Raw genomic sequence first — 15,235 nt, 5'->3', positions numbered from 1 at the left:
AGTTCTAGGGGTCTCTTGGCTTCTTCCCTCCCCTTCCCACGGTCCATTCTCAGCACAGCAACCCTAGCGATCTCGTTGAATCTAAGCTGACTCAAAACTCTCCAATGCTAACCAGCTCACTCAGATGTAGAGCCAAAGTCTTTACAATGGCCTATCAGTCACTATATAATGTGGTCCTGTTACTTCTTTGCTGTCATATCCTATTCTCTATCTTGCTCACCTGCTCGAGTTGCACCAACTTTTTTCTGTACCTTGAATACACCAGGCAAGCACACATCTTGGGACCATTTCATTTGCTCCTCTCTTTACCTAAAACATCTTCCCGTCAGATATTCACATGGCTCACTCCCCTACTTGCCTCAGGTCTTTTGCTCAAATGTCACCTTCTTAGTGAGACTTTCCCTGTCCTGTTTAAAATTACAAATTCTCGAACTACCTTCTCTGATTTGTTTTCAATAGCTTATACATGAACAATTTATACACTATATGTTATTATATATTTTAGTAATCATTTTGTTTCCTCCTTTTCACCATCAAAATATAAGATCCACCAGGACAGAGATTTTCGTCTTGTTCATTGCAATATCTCACACCTACCACAGTACCTGGCACATGAAAGGCATTCAACAGGTGTGTTAACTAGTGAATAAGTGAATATGAATGGTGAGACTTGTGAGTTTATGATTCTATGAAGTGTGGCTCCAGCTTCACATAACACACACAATGTCATATACTGCTGTTCTTCTGACCTCCACTAAAATCATAGGTAAAAAATGGCAAACAGATTTGGGGTTTTGTTTTGTTGCTGTTCGTTAACATTTCTTTTACTGTAGATTTAATATAAAGCTAAATTCTTTTAAAATAAAGGACAAAGAATCAATATTGAAATCAATATTGAAAAATATAGTTCAAAACATTTATGGCTGGCTTGAAAAAAAACTGATCTCTTGCCTGGCAGGTGTGGCTCAGTGGTTGAGCATTAACCCATGAAACAAGAGGTTCCCGGTTTGATTCCTGGTCAGGGCACATGCCTGGGTTGAGGTCTCAATCCCCAGCAGGGGTCATGCAGGAGATAGCCGATCAATGATTCAATCTCATCATTGATGTTTCTATCTCTCTCTCCCCTCCTCTCTGAAATCAATAAAAATATATATTTTTTTAAAAACGACACTTAAAAAAAAATCTGAGGCGGCGTTAGCACTAGGCCTAAAAGAAGGGTCTTTTGCATGAGCAAGGCATGGTCTTAACACATAAATAAATATACCCTGAGGGGAATCCTACTAAGGAAGTAATGGGGGGGGGGGGAGGGGGAGAAGGGAGAGTCTGCCCCAAAGGGATAAAACTTCTCCATGGGTTTGAATATTTTGCTGCTCTTTCCTGTTTACTGCTGTTAAGGGCTCTTTACTACTAGAGACTCTTGCTGTCACCTAAGTTCACTGAAGGTGTTGTTATGCCCAGATTTCAAGATCCCCAACAGACCAACAGGGAGCCAGCCAAGTCCGATGCAAAAGCAGAGAGTCCTTTATTATTATTACAGACCCGGGTCTGGCTCCCAGCCTCTTCCATGCAACGGCAAGAGGAGAGAGAGCCCGCCATGAGAAAAAACAGGGTTTTAATAGGGGGGTGGAGTGAGGGGAGGAGAGATGACCGTGGGCCCTGCCGATTGGCCAGGCGCAAGTTGGGTCTTGTTACACAGGCTATGGCGCGCACGTTCTTTGACTGTCATTGGTCAGTTTAAAGAAATCCCGGGCGTGGCCAGCAGAGGCCTGGGCCTCTGGGAAGAAGGTACCTTCCTGAGCACATGGCTACTGCCCCAACATGGAGGATACGGGGCAAGATGGAGGGCATAGCCCTCGCCCTTTCAGGTGTTACTAATGTTCTTTCCCCTTCCCATCATTTCTGAAGGCCAAGAGATAAACAGAAAGCTAGGTCTGAGAGACCATAGGAGTACATAGGAGTATTTTAAGTTCACTGCACAATTTTGTTTTGTTTTGTTAATCCACACCCAAGGATATTTTTTCATTGATTTTTAGAGAGAGCGGGAGGGGGGGAGACACAGAGAGAAGCACTGATGTGCGGCTGCCTCTCGCATATACCTCGACCAGGGCCGGGGATAAAGCCTGCAACAGAGGCACATGCCCTTGACCAGAATTGAACCTGAGACACTTCAGTCCTCGGGCTGACACTCTATCTACTGAGCCAAACCTGCCAGGGCTCATTGCACAATTTAATAAATATGCCTGAAAATTACCTATGCTACAAAAAGGAATGTAATAACTCCTAAAGTAATCTTTTAAAATATCACCTTGGGGAGATATTACACAATTAAGATGCTTGCCTTACTCAATACAACTCATGTCCACACACTTTGAGCTCCTCCTTTCCCAATGACTTCATCCCATTAGACCTATTGTGTTTTTAAAATTTTTTAAATTACTGGCATCTTTAGGGTAGAAAAATCTCCAATTAGATTATTTTAAGAGGATAGACTAATGGTTGAAAACTACAAAAAACTTGTGAATTAAGCGTGCACAATTATGTGTCTTTTCTCCCAGAGCTTCAGGTATAGGTACAGAGCTTAAAGGGAGTGAGAGGGCTAGTGGGACTAAACAAGGCTTGGGGATTTGCTGGACAGAGAGATGCTCAGGTAATGAAGTGCCAAGGGAGATATATGAGGGTGCTTAGTGAGAAAGTAGGGAAGGCAGCTAATCACTGGGTATAAGCCATAGAAGAGAAGAATATGAAGCCAAGAGATGGAGCTGTCAGGCTGGAGAATAAAACTTGGGGTCGAGCCATTAAAATGAGTGCTCAGCCTGATTGGGTGTGGCTCAGTGGTTGAGTGTCGACCCATGAACCAATTGGTCATTAGTTTGATTCCTGATCAGGTCACCTGCCTGGGTTGCAGGCTCGGTCCCAGGCAGGGGGCATGTAGGAGGCAGCTGGTCAATGTTTCTCTCTCATTGATGTTTCTATCTCCCTCTCCCTTCTTCTCTCTCTAAAAATCAATAAGAACATATATATATTTTTAAATCTATCTACCTAAAAGACTAATATGCTAAGTGTCGAACCATCCGACCAGCTGCTAATGAAACGGAATTTTTGGACTGGAACACATGGTGTTCCCCTGGGCAGACTGGTCCCTGGGCTCTTTGTCCGATGGAGTCAAAGAATGAATCCACGGACTGAAGGTGGTATAGCAAATGTGGAAATTTATTGAAGAACAAGTACAGACTCCCATGTGGAGAAAGGGAAAGAATCTCACAGCACAGACTCACACGTGGGGAGGGGGAAAGAGTCCCAGAGTTCCTTTTTCCTACAGCTTATAAAGGCTGTCTATCTTTGTGCCTTGATATCCCCTCTGATTGGTCACTATTCCCTTAGACTGGTTACTATAGAACTCCTGAGCTCAAAGGTGTACTTCACATGGGACGTGTGAGGTTTTCCTCCCTTCCTTCCTTATTGTTTTCTTATTCCTTTCGGGCTTTCTTCTCCTTTTGGATGAGGGGCTTCCTTCCCTTTATTTCGTAAATATAGACCTGCTATTCCCAGCTCCCTCATTCTATGGAAATGTACCTGTTGCAGCTTTTCAGCTTTCCTATTCTATGGAAATATACCTTCTGCTGCTCTGCAGCCCTGTGCTTTTTCCATGGTCCCCTTAATTTCTAAAATTTCCTAAACCTGTCTTTTTCACCCCCCAAAATTCCTATTTCACTGTGACACGCACTGACCACCAGGGGGCAGACGCTCAATGATGGAGCTGCCGTGACACGCACTGGCCATTTACAGTGAAACGGCACCGCGGACCTGGTGTCCACAAAGAAGCACTCGGCTTCCCCCAAGTGGGACACAGGCCCCGCCACCATCCCGGAGCAACAGCCCACCAAATCGCAGCCAAAACTGCCAAGACCCCCATGGTGCAAAATGCGTCCCACAGCCCAGCCCAGCCCAGCCCAGAAACGGTGGCTGTGGGCATCAGGTAATGATGTCACGTAGCAACGCCCAACTTGCTCTCCCTGCGACTGGCCTCCTTGCAGTTTATTCAGCCCAGGAACACGGCTTGCTTTATAGCCAGGTACAAACATTTCACACTGTAACCAAATGTCTGTGAAGCGTTTTCCCGTGCCTCATCTAATTTGATCTTCACAGAAATCCTGGAGTAGGTAGATAGGAGACTCGGTAGAATCCTATTTTCTTTTCATTGGCCAGAAAACGAAGATTTAGAAAGTTTAGAAACTTGACCTGACTGAAAAGAAGTAAGAAATGGTGGAACTTAAAAGTGACTTCAGGCTTTCTCACTGCACAGAATATAGTCAAACACTGCTACAGTTAAATATTTTATCCTTTGTTCTCCCTGTGTGATCCACAGTAATAATCTGCTTCATGTTGATATTTACTGCTGTGTTGCTGACGATTACCTTAAATAGAAGTTGGGGTGCTTCATTGGGCTGAAAAAAGCTTAGCTAAATCAGAAAGCAGGTCTAATTAAGCAAGTTTGTTCTATATCTATAAAAGGATAAGTTGACTTACTCATGCGCAATACATGGTGCCAATTGCACGTGTGTTTCAATTTGTCATTGTCGATCGTGAATTTGGTTGACACTTCTATTATAGAGAAAGGGCGAATAGCGATATTAAAATATTTCTTCTAATTAATTTTTCAATGTACATAAGTACGTGCACTGGGTCACTAGTTAAATAAATAAAAAATAAAAGGAGTGCTCTATGTGAACAGATGACCAAGATAGAGAGTTAAAGGAAAAATGCACTGTGAAGAATATGTTAAAACACATCTAACTTTATTTATATATGCTTGTAAGTGTGTGGAAAATGTCAGGAAAGATTAACCAAGAAACTGATGTGAAACAAGAAGGAAGAGACTTAGTCTTCATTTTATATTCTTCTGTACTATTGCTCTTATATAGGGATACATTATTATTACAAACTAGAGGCCCGGTGCACGAAATTCGGGGGGGAGGGGGGGCCTCAGCCCAGCTGCCCCCTCTCACAGATTGGGAGCCCTCAGGGGATGTCCCCATAAGGAGCGGGCCTTAGCCACAGCCTGGCCTCCCTCTGTGGGAGGTGACCGGGCTGATGAGGGGAAGGCGCCAGCCCCATCACCCCGCTGCTGCTGCAACTGCTGCAGCCGCCAAGGTGTTTTCATCAACACAGACTCCAGTCCCTTCACCACAAAAAAATAACAACTTTCTTTAGGCATTTTCAAGATGTGTCTTTCATAGGATATGACATTTCTTTCTTTTTTTATCCTCACCTGAGGATATGTTTCCATTGATTCTTAGAGAGCTTTGAAGAGAGGGAAAGACAGAGAGAAACATCAATGTGAGGTACACTTTGATCGGTTGTCTCCTGCATGAGCCCTGACCTGGGCCCTGGCCAGGGAGGAGCCTGCAACCTAGGTACATGCCCTTGATCAGAATCAAACCCGGACCCTGTGGTCTGCAGGCTGAGGCTCTATCCACTGAGCCAAACCGGCTAGGGCAGGAAATGACCTTTCTTAGCCCCTCCAGCAGCGGACCTTCATTTTTTCCTCCAGGATTGAGGGGGGAAAAACCCTAGATCACCTTCTTGGATTCTTATTACCCAAGTTACCAAGAACACTGCGAGTGGTGGTGTATAGGGAGCTTAGCCAATGAGCGGTCAGAAAAGGTGTTTCCTCTGCAGCTCATGCGCAGAGGCCCCCCCTGCACTGTGTCCGCTGGGCTGGGGGCGTGCCCCGAGCTGCGCAGCGGCCGCCGGGAGCACGCCCCCAGCCCAGCAGCCCCGCGTTGTGTTCGCAGCCCTCCCTCCCTCTGCGGCCGGTACACAGGACGCAGGCGTCCCGCCCCGGCTGCTATGGGTGCCGCCATCTTTGTGTCAGAGTGACGGTTAATTTGCACATTACCCTTTTATTAGACTAGCTTAATTTTTCTAAAAAAGAGAGACCATTATTTTTTGTGCAGCAAGAGAGCAGATGTAAAATGAACACAGGACTGAGCAATATAGAAGGATAATAGACTTAAAAGATACTAGATTTAAAGGGTAGAATAATTTTGAGTGATGATGAGTACATATCTTAAAGAGAATATCTTATTGTGCATAGATTGTTTTAACTGATGTCCTAAAAATATATCAAAGATGTTCCAAATATACTTTCAATGGTCAAAACAGAAAGGCTAGCTTCCCAAAAACCCAATGAAGGAGTCAAAGCCCTGCTATATTTGCTAATAGAGAAAGTCTATGGACACTGCGCCCAAAGAGGGGAAGGAGATATGGAACAGCTGAGGGCTACTTTTCATGACTGAAGGCTGGGTTCCAGGTCCCTCTATAAGGTGAGGCAGGGGTCTGAGCACTGTGCTTCAGGCTGCCACTTTATCATTATAATACTGGTTGTATGAGTGTTTGTTAAGACGAACTTATCCATGACATATCGTGAGAAGGGGAAGGATCCTACTAAACTGTAACTTTAAGAAACTACGTATTTCTGCCCGGCTGGCAGAGTTTGTTGTTGAGTGTCAACCTATGAACCAGGAGGTCATGGTTCCATTTCCTGTCAGGGCACATGCCCGGGTTGCAGGCTCAACCTCTAATGGGGAGCATGCAGGAGATAGCCGATCAATAACTATCTCTCATCATTGATGTTTCTAGCTCTCTCTCCCTCTCCCTTCCTCTCTGAAATCGATAAAAAATATTTTTTTAAAAAACACAAGAAACTATTTCTGTATGCAAAAGAGAAATTATTTCCTCTTTAGCTATGAGAGCCAAGTTATCTCAACATTTTCTGTAAGAAAAAAATTTCAATTAAATAACATATAACACTAAATACAAACCTTATATGGTGAAGGTTCAATTCTTTCCCCAAATAACACCTGACCAAGATTTTCAGATGGGCGTTTTCCTTCAGATGCTTGACAAAAATCAAACCTGGGGGAAAGAATATTTAAGTTTTTAAACACAAAAGGAAACAGTGAAATAAAGATTAGGTGCTGATCATTATAGCACTTCCAATAAATGAGTAAGAAATATATTCATACTCCAAGTTCCATGTACCACACCACCCCAAAACAAAACAAAAAAAGACCTAACACCTAAAAATTATACCTTAGAATGCTTTGATTTTTAAATATTTACACTGAGTTGTAAATTATAAAATTTTTGTAACTGACACATTGTATTTTTTTCATTCCAATGATAAAGTGATTTATATCCTTATTCTTCAAGTGAATTTTACATAATTTATCTCCTTTTGTTTTAACTTTCTAATCCAAATCTTTACTTAATAATGACATTTCCGGAAGATGAGTCAATTTTCCTTGGGTTTCTGCCTCATCCTGATATATTGGCCAACATATTCCAAATCTGAGAAGCATGGCTGGAGAGACCCTCTGGGAATGGAGTCAGCTGTAAGCTTCTCTCTGTGTTGTAATTCCTTTGTATTACTAACCAGGTTTTAATAAAGTTTTGTTTAAACATTACAGCCTACTTTCAACTTTGCTATTAAAAAAGGGACAGCCCTGACCAGTTTGGCTCAGTGGATAGAGTGTCGGCCCGCAGACTGAAGGGTTCCAGGTTTGATTCCAGTCAAGGGCATGTACCTTGATTGCAGGCTCCATCCCAGGCCCCCGTCAGGCTGTGTGTAGGAGGCAACCAATTGATGTGTCTCTCTTACATTGATGTTACTCTCTGTCTCTCCACTTTCCTTCCACTCTCTCTAAAAAATCAATGGAAAAATATCCTCAGGTGAGGATTAACAAAAAACCAAACAACAAAAAAAACTAAGAGACAATTCTGTGTTCACACTGGAATGATATGGAAGTACTTAAGACCAGCACAGTGATGGCTACAAATCAGTTAGATCCCTAAGAGGAAGATGAATCTCAGGTGATAAAAAAACTGGGACTGGGAAAGCCCAAAATGAAGACTCTCCATCTACTAGATTGAGAGATCCATTGAGTTTTCCCAAGAATATTCACAAAGATTTAAGGAGAGATGTTTGTTTATATAATAAAACAAACAAAAACTAGAAAAAGCATTCAAGTTTCCATGGTTTAATATAAATTATGGTTCATCTATTCATGAATTTTGTACTCTCTTCTCATACATATTTAAGAACATGAATTCTTATAGGATACTCTTACTTTTTTGTGTGTGTATGTTTTCCTAGAGTAAACACTTTTTTTTTTCAAAAACTCTTAGATACCAGAGAAATTTAGAAACCAACTAAAATTTAAGAACTATGTTCTACACCAAATGGGGTATAAAGTGGTCAAATGCATAAAGGGTATTATGCAGCATTTTAATAATATTAAAAAATGGAAATAACCAAATGTTCAGAAACAGAAAATTAGTGAAACAGATCATACATGGACACAAATCTCCACAAAGGAATAACAAACACCTACTAAAAATACTGAGGTAGGCCTAACCGGTTTGGTTAAGTGGATAGAGCATCGGCCTGCGGACTGAAGGGTCCCAGGTTCGATTCCGGTCAAGGGGGTATGCAGTAGGGGGTATGCAGGAAGCAGCTGATCGATGTTTCTCTGTCATCAATGTTTCTAATTCTCTATCCCTCTCCCTTCCTCTCTGTAAAAAAATCAATAAAATATATCTTAAAAAAAATACTGAGGTAGTTGCATATTAACATGAAAAGATGCCCAAAAAGATTCAGTGAGAAAACCAAGGTGCAAATCAAGTATAATAGTATGAACCTATTTTGTTTAAAATGTATAAATGTGGTTATATAAGTTAGAATATGCAGAGAAAAAATGTGGAGGAGCAGACATTAAAGTAAGTATTTCTGGGGACTGATTATGTGGCATATAGGATTTTGTTTAAAAATGGGAGGGGGGGCATTATTAAAAAACTTAAAAGAGAACAAAATGGCTCTTTGTCCAGTCACAGATGAAAAAGGAAATCCCTTGTTTTAGTTTCTGCTTCTATTGTATTGCAGTGACATAAAAAACACATTTTACATTTTAATAATAAAGACTACCCATTTAAAAATGTTTTCAGGCCCTGTACATTTTTAAAAGCATGTAAATTTATATATATTTGTTTATTTAACAATGTGTTTCCTACATCTGTGGAGAAAATAAAATTCTAAATGCACAAAATTCTGATGGGTCACATAAAATTTTATATAAAAACCAAGCTGAAAACTTACGCCGTATATTCATAAGGAAGAACAGATTCCACCGAATCAAGCCTGTTCACGAATAGCTCTATGTCAGCCTGAAAATAAGGAAACACAGAATTAGAATATAAACAACTGAAAACAAAACTTAAGTCATGCTTAGAATTTAAAATGAATTTGACATATATAAAATGTGAAATTTCATTATATCCAACCCACTGTAACAATTCTCTTATAAAACCATTCACTAAGTGGGACTTATATACATTTAAATTATACCAAAATAATTCTTAGAAGTGCAAATGTAGCCAATATTTTCCAAATGCCTTTTAAGTTCTGAAATTTTAAAAAAAATAAATATTTTAACTAAATCATTCACTACATCAATATAGTTTTTTTAATCTGATTTTCAAACTCAGTATTTCATTCTGCAGCACAAAAATTATTTTTTAATTGTTTTAAAACATTCTCATTGCAATAAAGATATGCTATCAAGTTGGTAAGAAATTTCTAGATCAGCTATACCAGAAATAGAATCCCATGCACTTGTGTAATTGTAAACAAACAGAAGATGGACAATGACAACATGGGCTAACTTTGGAGGGCTGCTTCAATCACTTTGAGAATGCTGAACTATGTGGTAATAACAGCAAAGAAAATTACAAGATGAGATCAAGTTCAACAATGGGGGAGGGAAAGAAAAGCTGTATCAGTTTCCTAGGAAATATGGGCTAATTTAAAGCTACATCTTCTTACCAAAGCTCCCAAAATTTCTCCAAGGTATATTTCAGGTTCTTTTTCCCACAGAACCCAAAACACATACCCACTCTCTTAGCATGAATTCATTGCTATACATGACAAAATTCTTTAGTTGAAGAAGCAAGTAAGCAATTGGTGTGCTAACCAAAAACAACTAAATAGGAGTTATATACTTGGGACAAGCTATTTTTATAGTTAGCCCGCTATGGCTGCCTCTGGAATTCGTGATCATGAAGCTCCCTGCAATGGCATAAAGCCACATTTGTCATTTTAATCTCATTCACTAGTGTTGTCAGCCCATCCTCTATACTTGTTAACATCCTAAAGCAAGACAAGATGTTTGATGTACAACAAATAAATAATACATTGCCATGGGAAAAGAGGCAAAAGATAAGAGGCAAGAGTACAGACTCTGGGGCCAGCTTGCCTGGGTTCAAATTCTACTTGTGCAACTTTGGTCAAATTATTTAACAATGTATTTCCTCATGGGTGCTTCAGTTTCCTTATTTGCAAAATGGGGATAACAGTATTTACCTCATATGGGGTATTGATGAGTTAACATTTATAAAGTACAAAACAAATAAATAAAATAATTATGATATTCAGAATCGGGACTATCTAAACTACACTGCTTATCCACTAAAATGTTCATTCAATATTCATGTTGTAAGATGGCAGACATTAGTCTTTATATATAGTACTGAAAATAGTGTCATAAGCAACTCCTAAATTTCTACTCAAATGAAATTACAATTCAATGGCAACACCATCTCAAACACACAAAGAAAATGTGTCTCTGCATAAAACAGTCAAGACCTTATCATTGGTCATTTTAGCTAAAAAGATAAGCATTACAACATGCATGAATACATAAATATATTAACTGTTGTGAAGGCCAAATTCCAGTTGATGGCTTACTCTGACAAAATAATGTTCACTAATTATAATTTTCACTGCTATGAAGTTACATCAGAATCCAAATACTCGTACACACACACACACACACACACACACACACACACATACACACATATTATGCACCCTTTTTCTGTTGTTCAGTGAACTAATCAAAACACACCTTGGATATTCAGTTTATCATGACTATTTTTATAGCACTTTCATTCATTCTTCCTTTCTTAAATTGTAAAAATCTGAAAATTTAAGGATTATCATCTCCTTTAAAACATGCTAAGAAATGTAAATTAAAAGTAATAATATCTTTAACATAAAATAGAGCAATTTGCAACATTTGTAAATATACTACATCTACAATACTCTGTTTTAAATACTGATCCTTATAGTGAAACAAGAAAATTTGAAAAGTAGCAAGAATGTGATCCTTGTAATATGGCAGTAGAGCAAATGTTAAAAACTGACAGGAAGGAGAAAGAAAATGAGACACTAATGAGTTTATGTGGTTTTGATGAAGGGCAAAAGTATGCTACAGACATCATGACATTCATCCCTAAAAAATATAAACACAGCCTTGGCCAGGTGGGTCAGTTGGTTGGAGCATCTTCTCAAACACCAAATGGCTGCAGGTTCAATTCCTGGATGGGGCATGTACGAGAGGCAACCAATGGATGTTTCTCTCACATCAATGTCTGTCTCTCTCTCCTCCCTCCCTACTTTCCTCTCTCTCTAGAAATCAATAAAAAATAAAATACATCCTCAAATGAGGATTAAAATATAAATGCACATGCAGATAAAACAAATAGGGAAAAATATAAACAGCTGTTAACTCCAGGGATATACTCTTGGTGGATATACAGGTCATTATACTATCCTTTCAACATTTTTGAATTTTAAAAATTGTCACAATTAAGAGTTGGAAAAAGAAAAGGCTTTAAAGTTGAGAGCAGACTTTTAGTCTTATTATCAAGCAACTAGTGGCCCGGTGCATGAAATTCGTGCACATTAAAAGGAAATTAATTAGAGGAAATATTTTAATATTGCTATTTGCCCTTTCTCTATAATAGAAGTGTCAGAGATGAAAGAAAATCAGTAAAATGTATATGAAAATCTCCCTCCTGTCAGAGTCTGGGATGCGCCACGGGACCCAGAGTCAAGTCCCTGCCCACCCGCGCGTGCCTTGGAATTACACAAGACCCAGTCCCGGCTGGCCCCACCCCCGTCAAGTCCCGCAGGGCGGGGGGCGCAGCCTCAGGTCCCCTGGCCCCAGGGACGTGGCCTCTACTTGCCTTCAAAGAATTTATAATCCAGATGGGGAAACAAGGCATACACTCAAGAAAGTAAAAATGACAAAGTTATTTATATGTTCTTAGGGGCACTCATGGAATCTATACAGGATTTAATTTTCTATCATTAAAATAGCAATGTACTATGAGAGGACAATATTTGATTAATTTTAAGGTCACTTTCCTCTCTAAACTTCTTTATTCCTCATCCAAAAGTTAATTAAGTGCCTCTCCTTCTGGAAATTTGCCTTAAATAGAGAGGGCCAACTCCAAAATATTACTGACATAACGTAAAAGAGCCTTACGGGGTACTTAATTACTTCACTCCTGCTTTCAAAATGTCCCCAAAGGAGTTATTACAAGCATGAAAAGTTGTTACATTAAACATTTTAAGGAAGTTACAGATAAACCCTAAATCAAGACTATAAATTCTAAAGAAATACTTAGAAAGACTGATTACATAATCAACCATAAAAACTTTTTAATGGAAATAGTTTAATTTAGAGTTCTATGGTCTCTCTTCTAAATCAAACTTACCACATACACACACACACACACACACACACACACACACACACACACACACACTCATAGACACAGACATCAACATAGGGATTACCAGAGGGTAAAGAGGGGAAGGAAACGAGAGTATAAGGGAGTATAAATAGTGATGAAAGGAGACTTGGCTTGGGGTGGTGAACACACAATACAATAAATAGTTTGATGTATTTTTTAAATGTTTTAAGCACTATCACATAGATACTAAGTTGATAAATAAAAATTTTAAAATATTGTGGAGACATGAAATCATTTAGCTAATGGCATTGGTAAAGCAAACTCATCTCTCTTCAAAGAACCCTGGTAATATTAAACAGAGCTATAAAATTGCTTCTTGCCTTTGAACTAGTAATTTTATATTTGGGAATATCCAAGTAATTCCTGCTAAATACTTTCTAGCAAAGCTATTTATTTATTTATTTTTTTTAAAAATATATTTTATTGATTTTTTTACAGAGAGGAAGGGAGAGGGATAGAGAGTTAGAAACATCGATGAGAGAGAAACATTGATCAGCTGCCTCCTGCACACCCCCTACTGGGGATGTGCCCACAACCAAGGTACATGCCCTTGACTGGAATAGAACCTGGGACCTTTCAGTTCGCAGGCCGACGCTCTATCCACTGAGCCAAACCGGTTCAGGCTCTAGCAAAGCTATTTAAATCTAAATGCCCTGCAAGCAAGAAATGGTTAAGCAAACCATAGTATAGTAATAGAATGAAATACTATCTATAATAATAAAAGCGAAATATGCTAATTAGACCAGACGACCTTCAACATTCCGGACAAAGCCAGGGCTGCGAGGGAAGCCCGGGTCCTGGGTGCTAGAGGGAAGCCAGTGCTGGCAGCCAGGGGAAGGAAGGCCTACCCTTGCACGAATTTCGTGCATCAGTCTTCTAGTATCTATAATAAGGGTAATATGCTAATTAGACCGGATGTCTTCCGGAGGTCATCCCCGATGTCCTTCCTGACGAAGCTGGGGCTGGGGGGAAGCCAGCCTGGGTCCTGGGTGCCTGCGGGCCGCCCAGGGGAAGCCAGCTCGGGTCCCAGGTGTCCGCTGGCGGCTGGAGGAGGGAAGCCGGTGCCAGCAGCCAGGGGAAGGAAGGCCTACTCTTGTATGAATTTTCGTGCATCAGGCCTCTAGTCCTATCTAATAATAGACAAACATGGTAATTGACCATACCTTCGCTACTCCTCCCATAGGCTAATCAGCACAATATGCAAATTAACTGCCAACAAAGATGGCAGCTAATTTGCATACTGCAGGCAGGGCGGTGGGACAGCACAAACCGCCAGCGCACCGCCATCCAGGGCAGGCAGGCCACCCGGGACCCTATCGGCAGGTCCGGGGTGGCAAGGCACGGCCGCCCCAGAAGCCCCAGCAGCCACCTGATATGGTAGTAACTCTATCAGTAAGCACTCTGAAAGTCAGTGGCATAAATGCACCAATTAAAAGACAGATTATGAGGGTGAATCAAAAACAAAACCCACTTCAAATATAAAGACACCTATAGGTTAAAAGTAAATGAATTAAGCTGCAGCCTGTTTTGCTCAGTGGATAGAGCATTAGCCCGTGGACTGAAGGGTGCCAGGTTTGATTCCAGTCAAGGGCATGTACCTCAGTTGCTGGCTTGATCCCCAGTCCCTATCAAAGCATATGCAGGAGATAACCAATCAATGTGTCGCTCCCTTTCCCTTCACTCTCTCTAAAATTCAATGGAAAAATATCCTTGGGTGAAGATTAACAAAAACAAAGTAAATGGATTAAGTAACATTAAAGAGATTATAAGAAAAATATATTCCAAATTTTGTTAGTTGTATAATGGTTATGTTTAAATTATTAACACCTAAGAAATTGGGTGAATGGTACATATAATATGCTGTAGTATTTTATAGTTTTTTTTACATGTATGAGATTATTTCAAATTAAAATATTAAAAAATTAAAAATAAAATATTAATTGAAATGTGTATGCATTACATAAAAAATCTCCTAATTGCTTCTAGCATAATTTATTAAATTGTGCTCAAATTTACAAGGGTTCAATTAAAAAATATCTTAATTCTAAATGATATAATAGAAAATATATAATAGTGCAGTTATAAGCACTTATCTGAAAATAAAAATTTAAAGAAGCGAATTTAAAGAAGGGATTAGCCAAAGAAAATATATGCACAACCCATGGACACAGACAACAGTATAGTGATGGCCAGAGAGAAGTGGGGGGCAAGAGCTGGGTAGAGGGGGCAAAAGGGGGAAAATAGGGACATCCTATCTACACTAATAAAAGAGAAACATGGTAATTAGCGTATGACCGCTACCCTTCCCATTGGCTAATCAGCATATCCTTATGCAAATTAACTGTCAGCCAAGATGGCGGCCGGCAGCCAGGCAACTGGAAGCGAACATGAGGCTTGCTTGCTCCAGTGACTGCAGACTCCAATGTTCCCCGCCTGACTTGCCGGCCTCTGAGCTGCAACTCTAAGCAACTATGTACTATGTTGCAATATAGAAGCTAAACAAAACCCCAGAAACCGGCTTTCAGCCGGCGGGAATCTCAAGCTGGAGTTATACATTTGTTTCGATTATAGAACG

General features: G+C 40.0%; 1 protein-coding gene across 2 annotated transcripts in view; it reads right to left on the bottom strand.

The window, feature by feature from the left end:
* The window catches only part of TM9SF2 (transmembrane 9 superfamily member 2), a 64,309-nt gene that overhangs the window by 43,004 nt on the left and 6,070 nt on the right, over positions 1 to 15,235 (bottom strand). For both annotated transcript variants that reach the window (XR_002832097.1, XM_006100641.3), the window contains exons 2-3: positions 9,158 to 9,225; positions 6,825 to 6,918 (exon numbers count right to left, since the gene is read on the bottom strand). Coding sequence is in view for 1 of the 2 variants with exons in the window: in XM_006100641.3 (XP_006100703.1) it covers positions 6,825 to 6,918; positions 9,158 to 9,225 (162 nt within the window). In the remaining variant the exon portion in view is untranslated. The remainder of the gene's footprint in view (positions 1 to 6,824; positions 6,919 to 9,157; positions 9,226 to 15,235) is intronic.

This window comes from Myotis lucifugus, unplaced genomic scaffold, assembly GCF_000147115.1.
Source record: "Myotis lucifugus unplaced genomic scaffold, Myoluc2.0 scaffold_320, whole genome shotgun sequence".
In the NCBI taxonomy this organism is placed as follows: domain Eukaryota; kingdom Metazoa; phylum Chordata; class Mammalia; order Chiroptera; family Vespertilionidae; genus Myotis; species Myotis lucifugus.
This window is presented reverse-complemented; position numbering and strand designations above follow the sequence as displayed.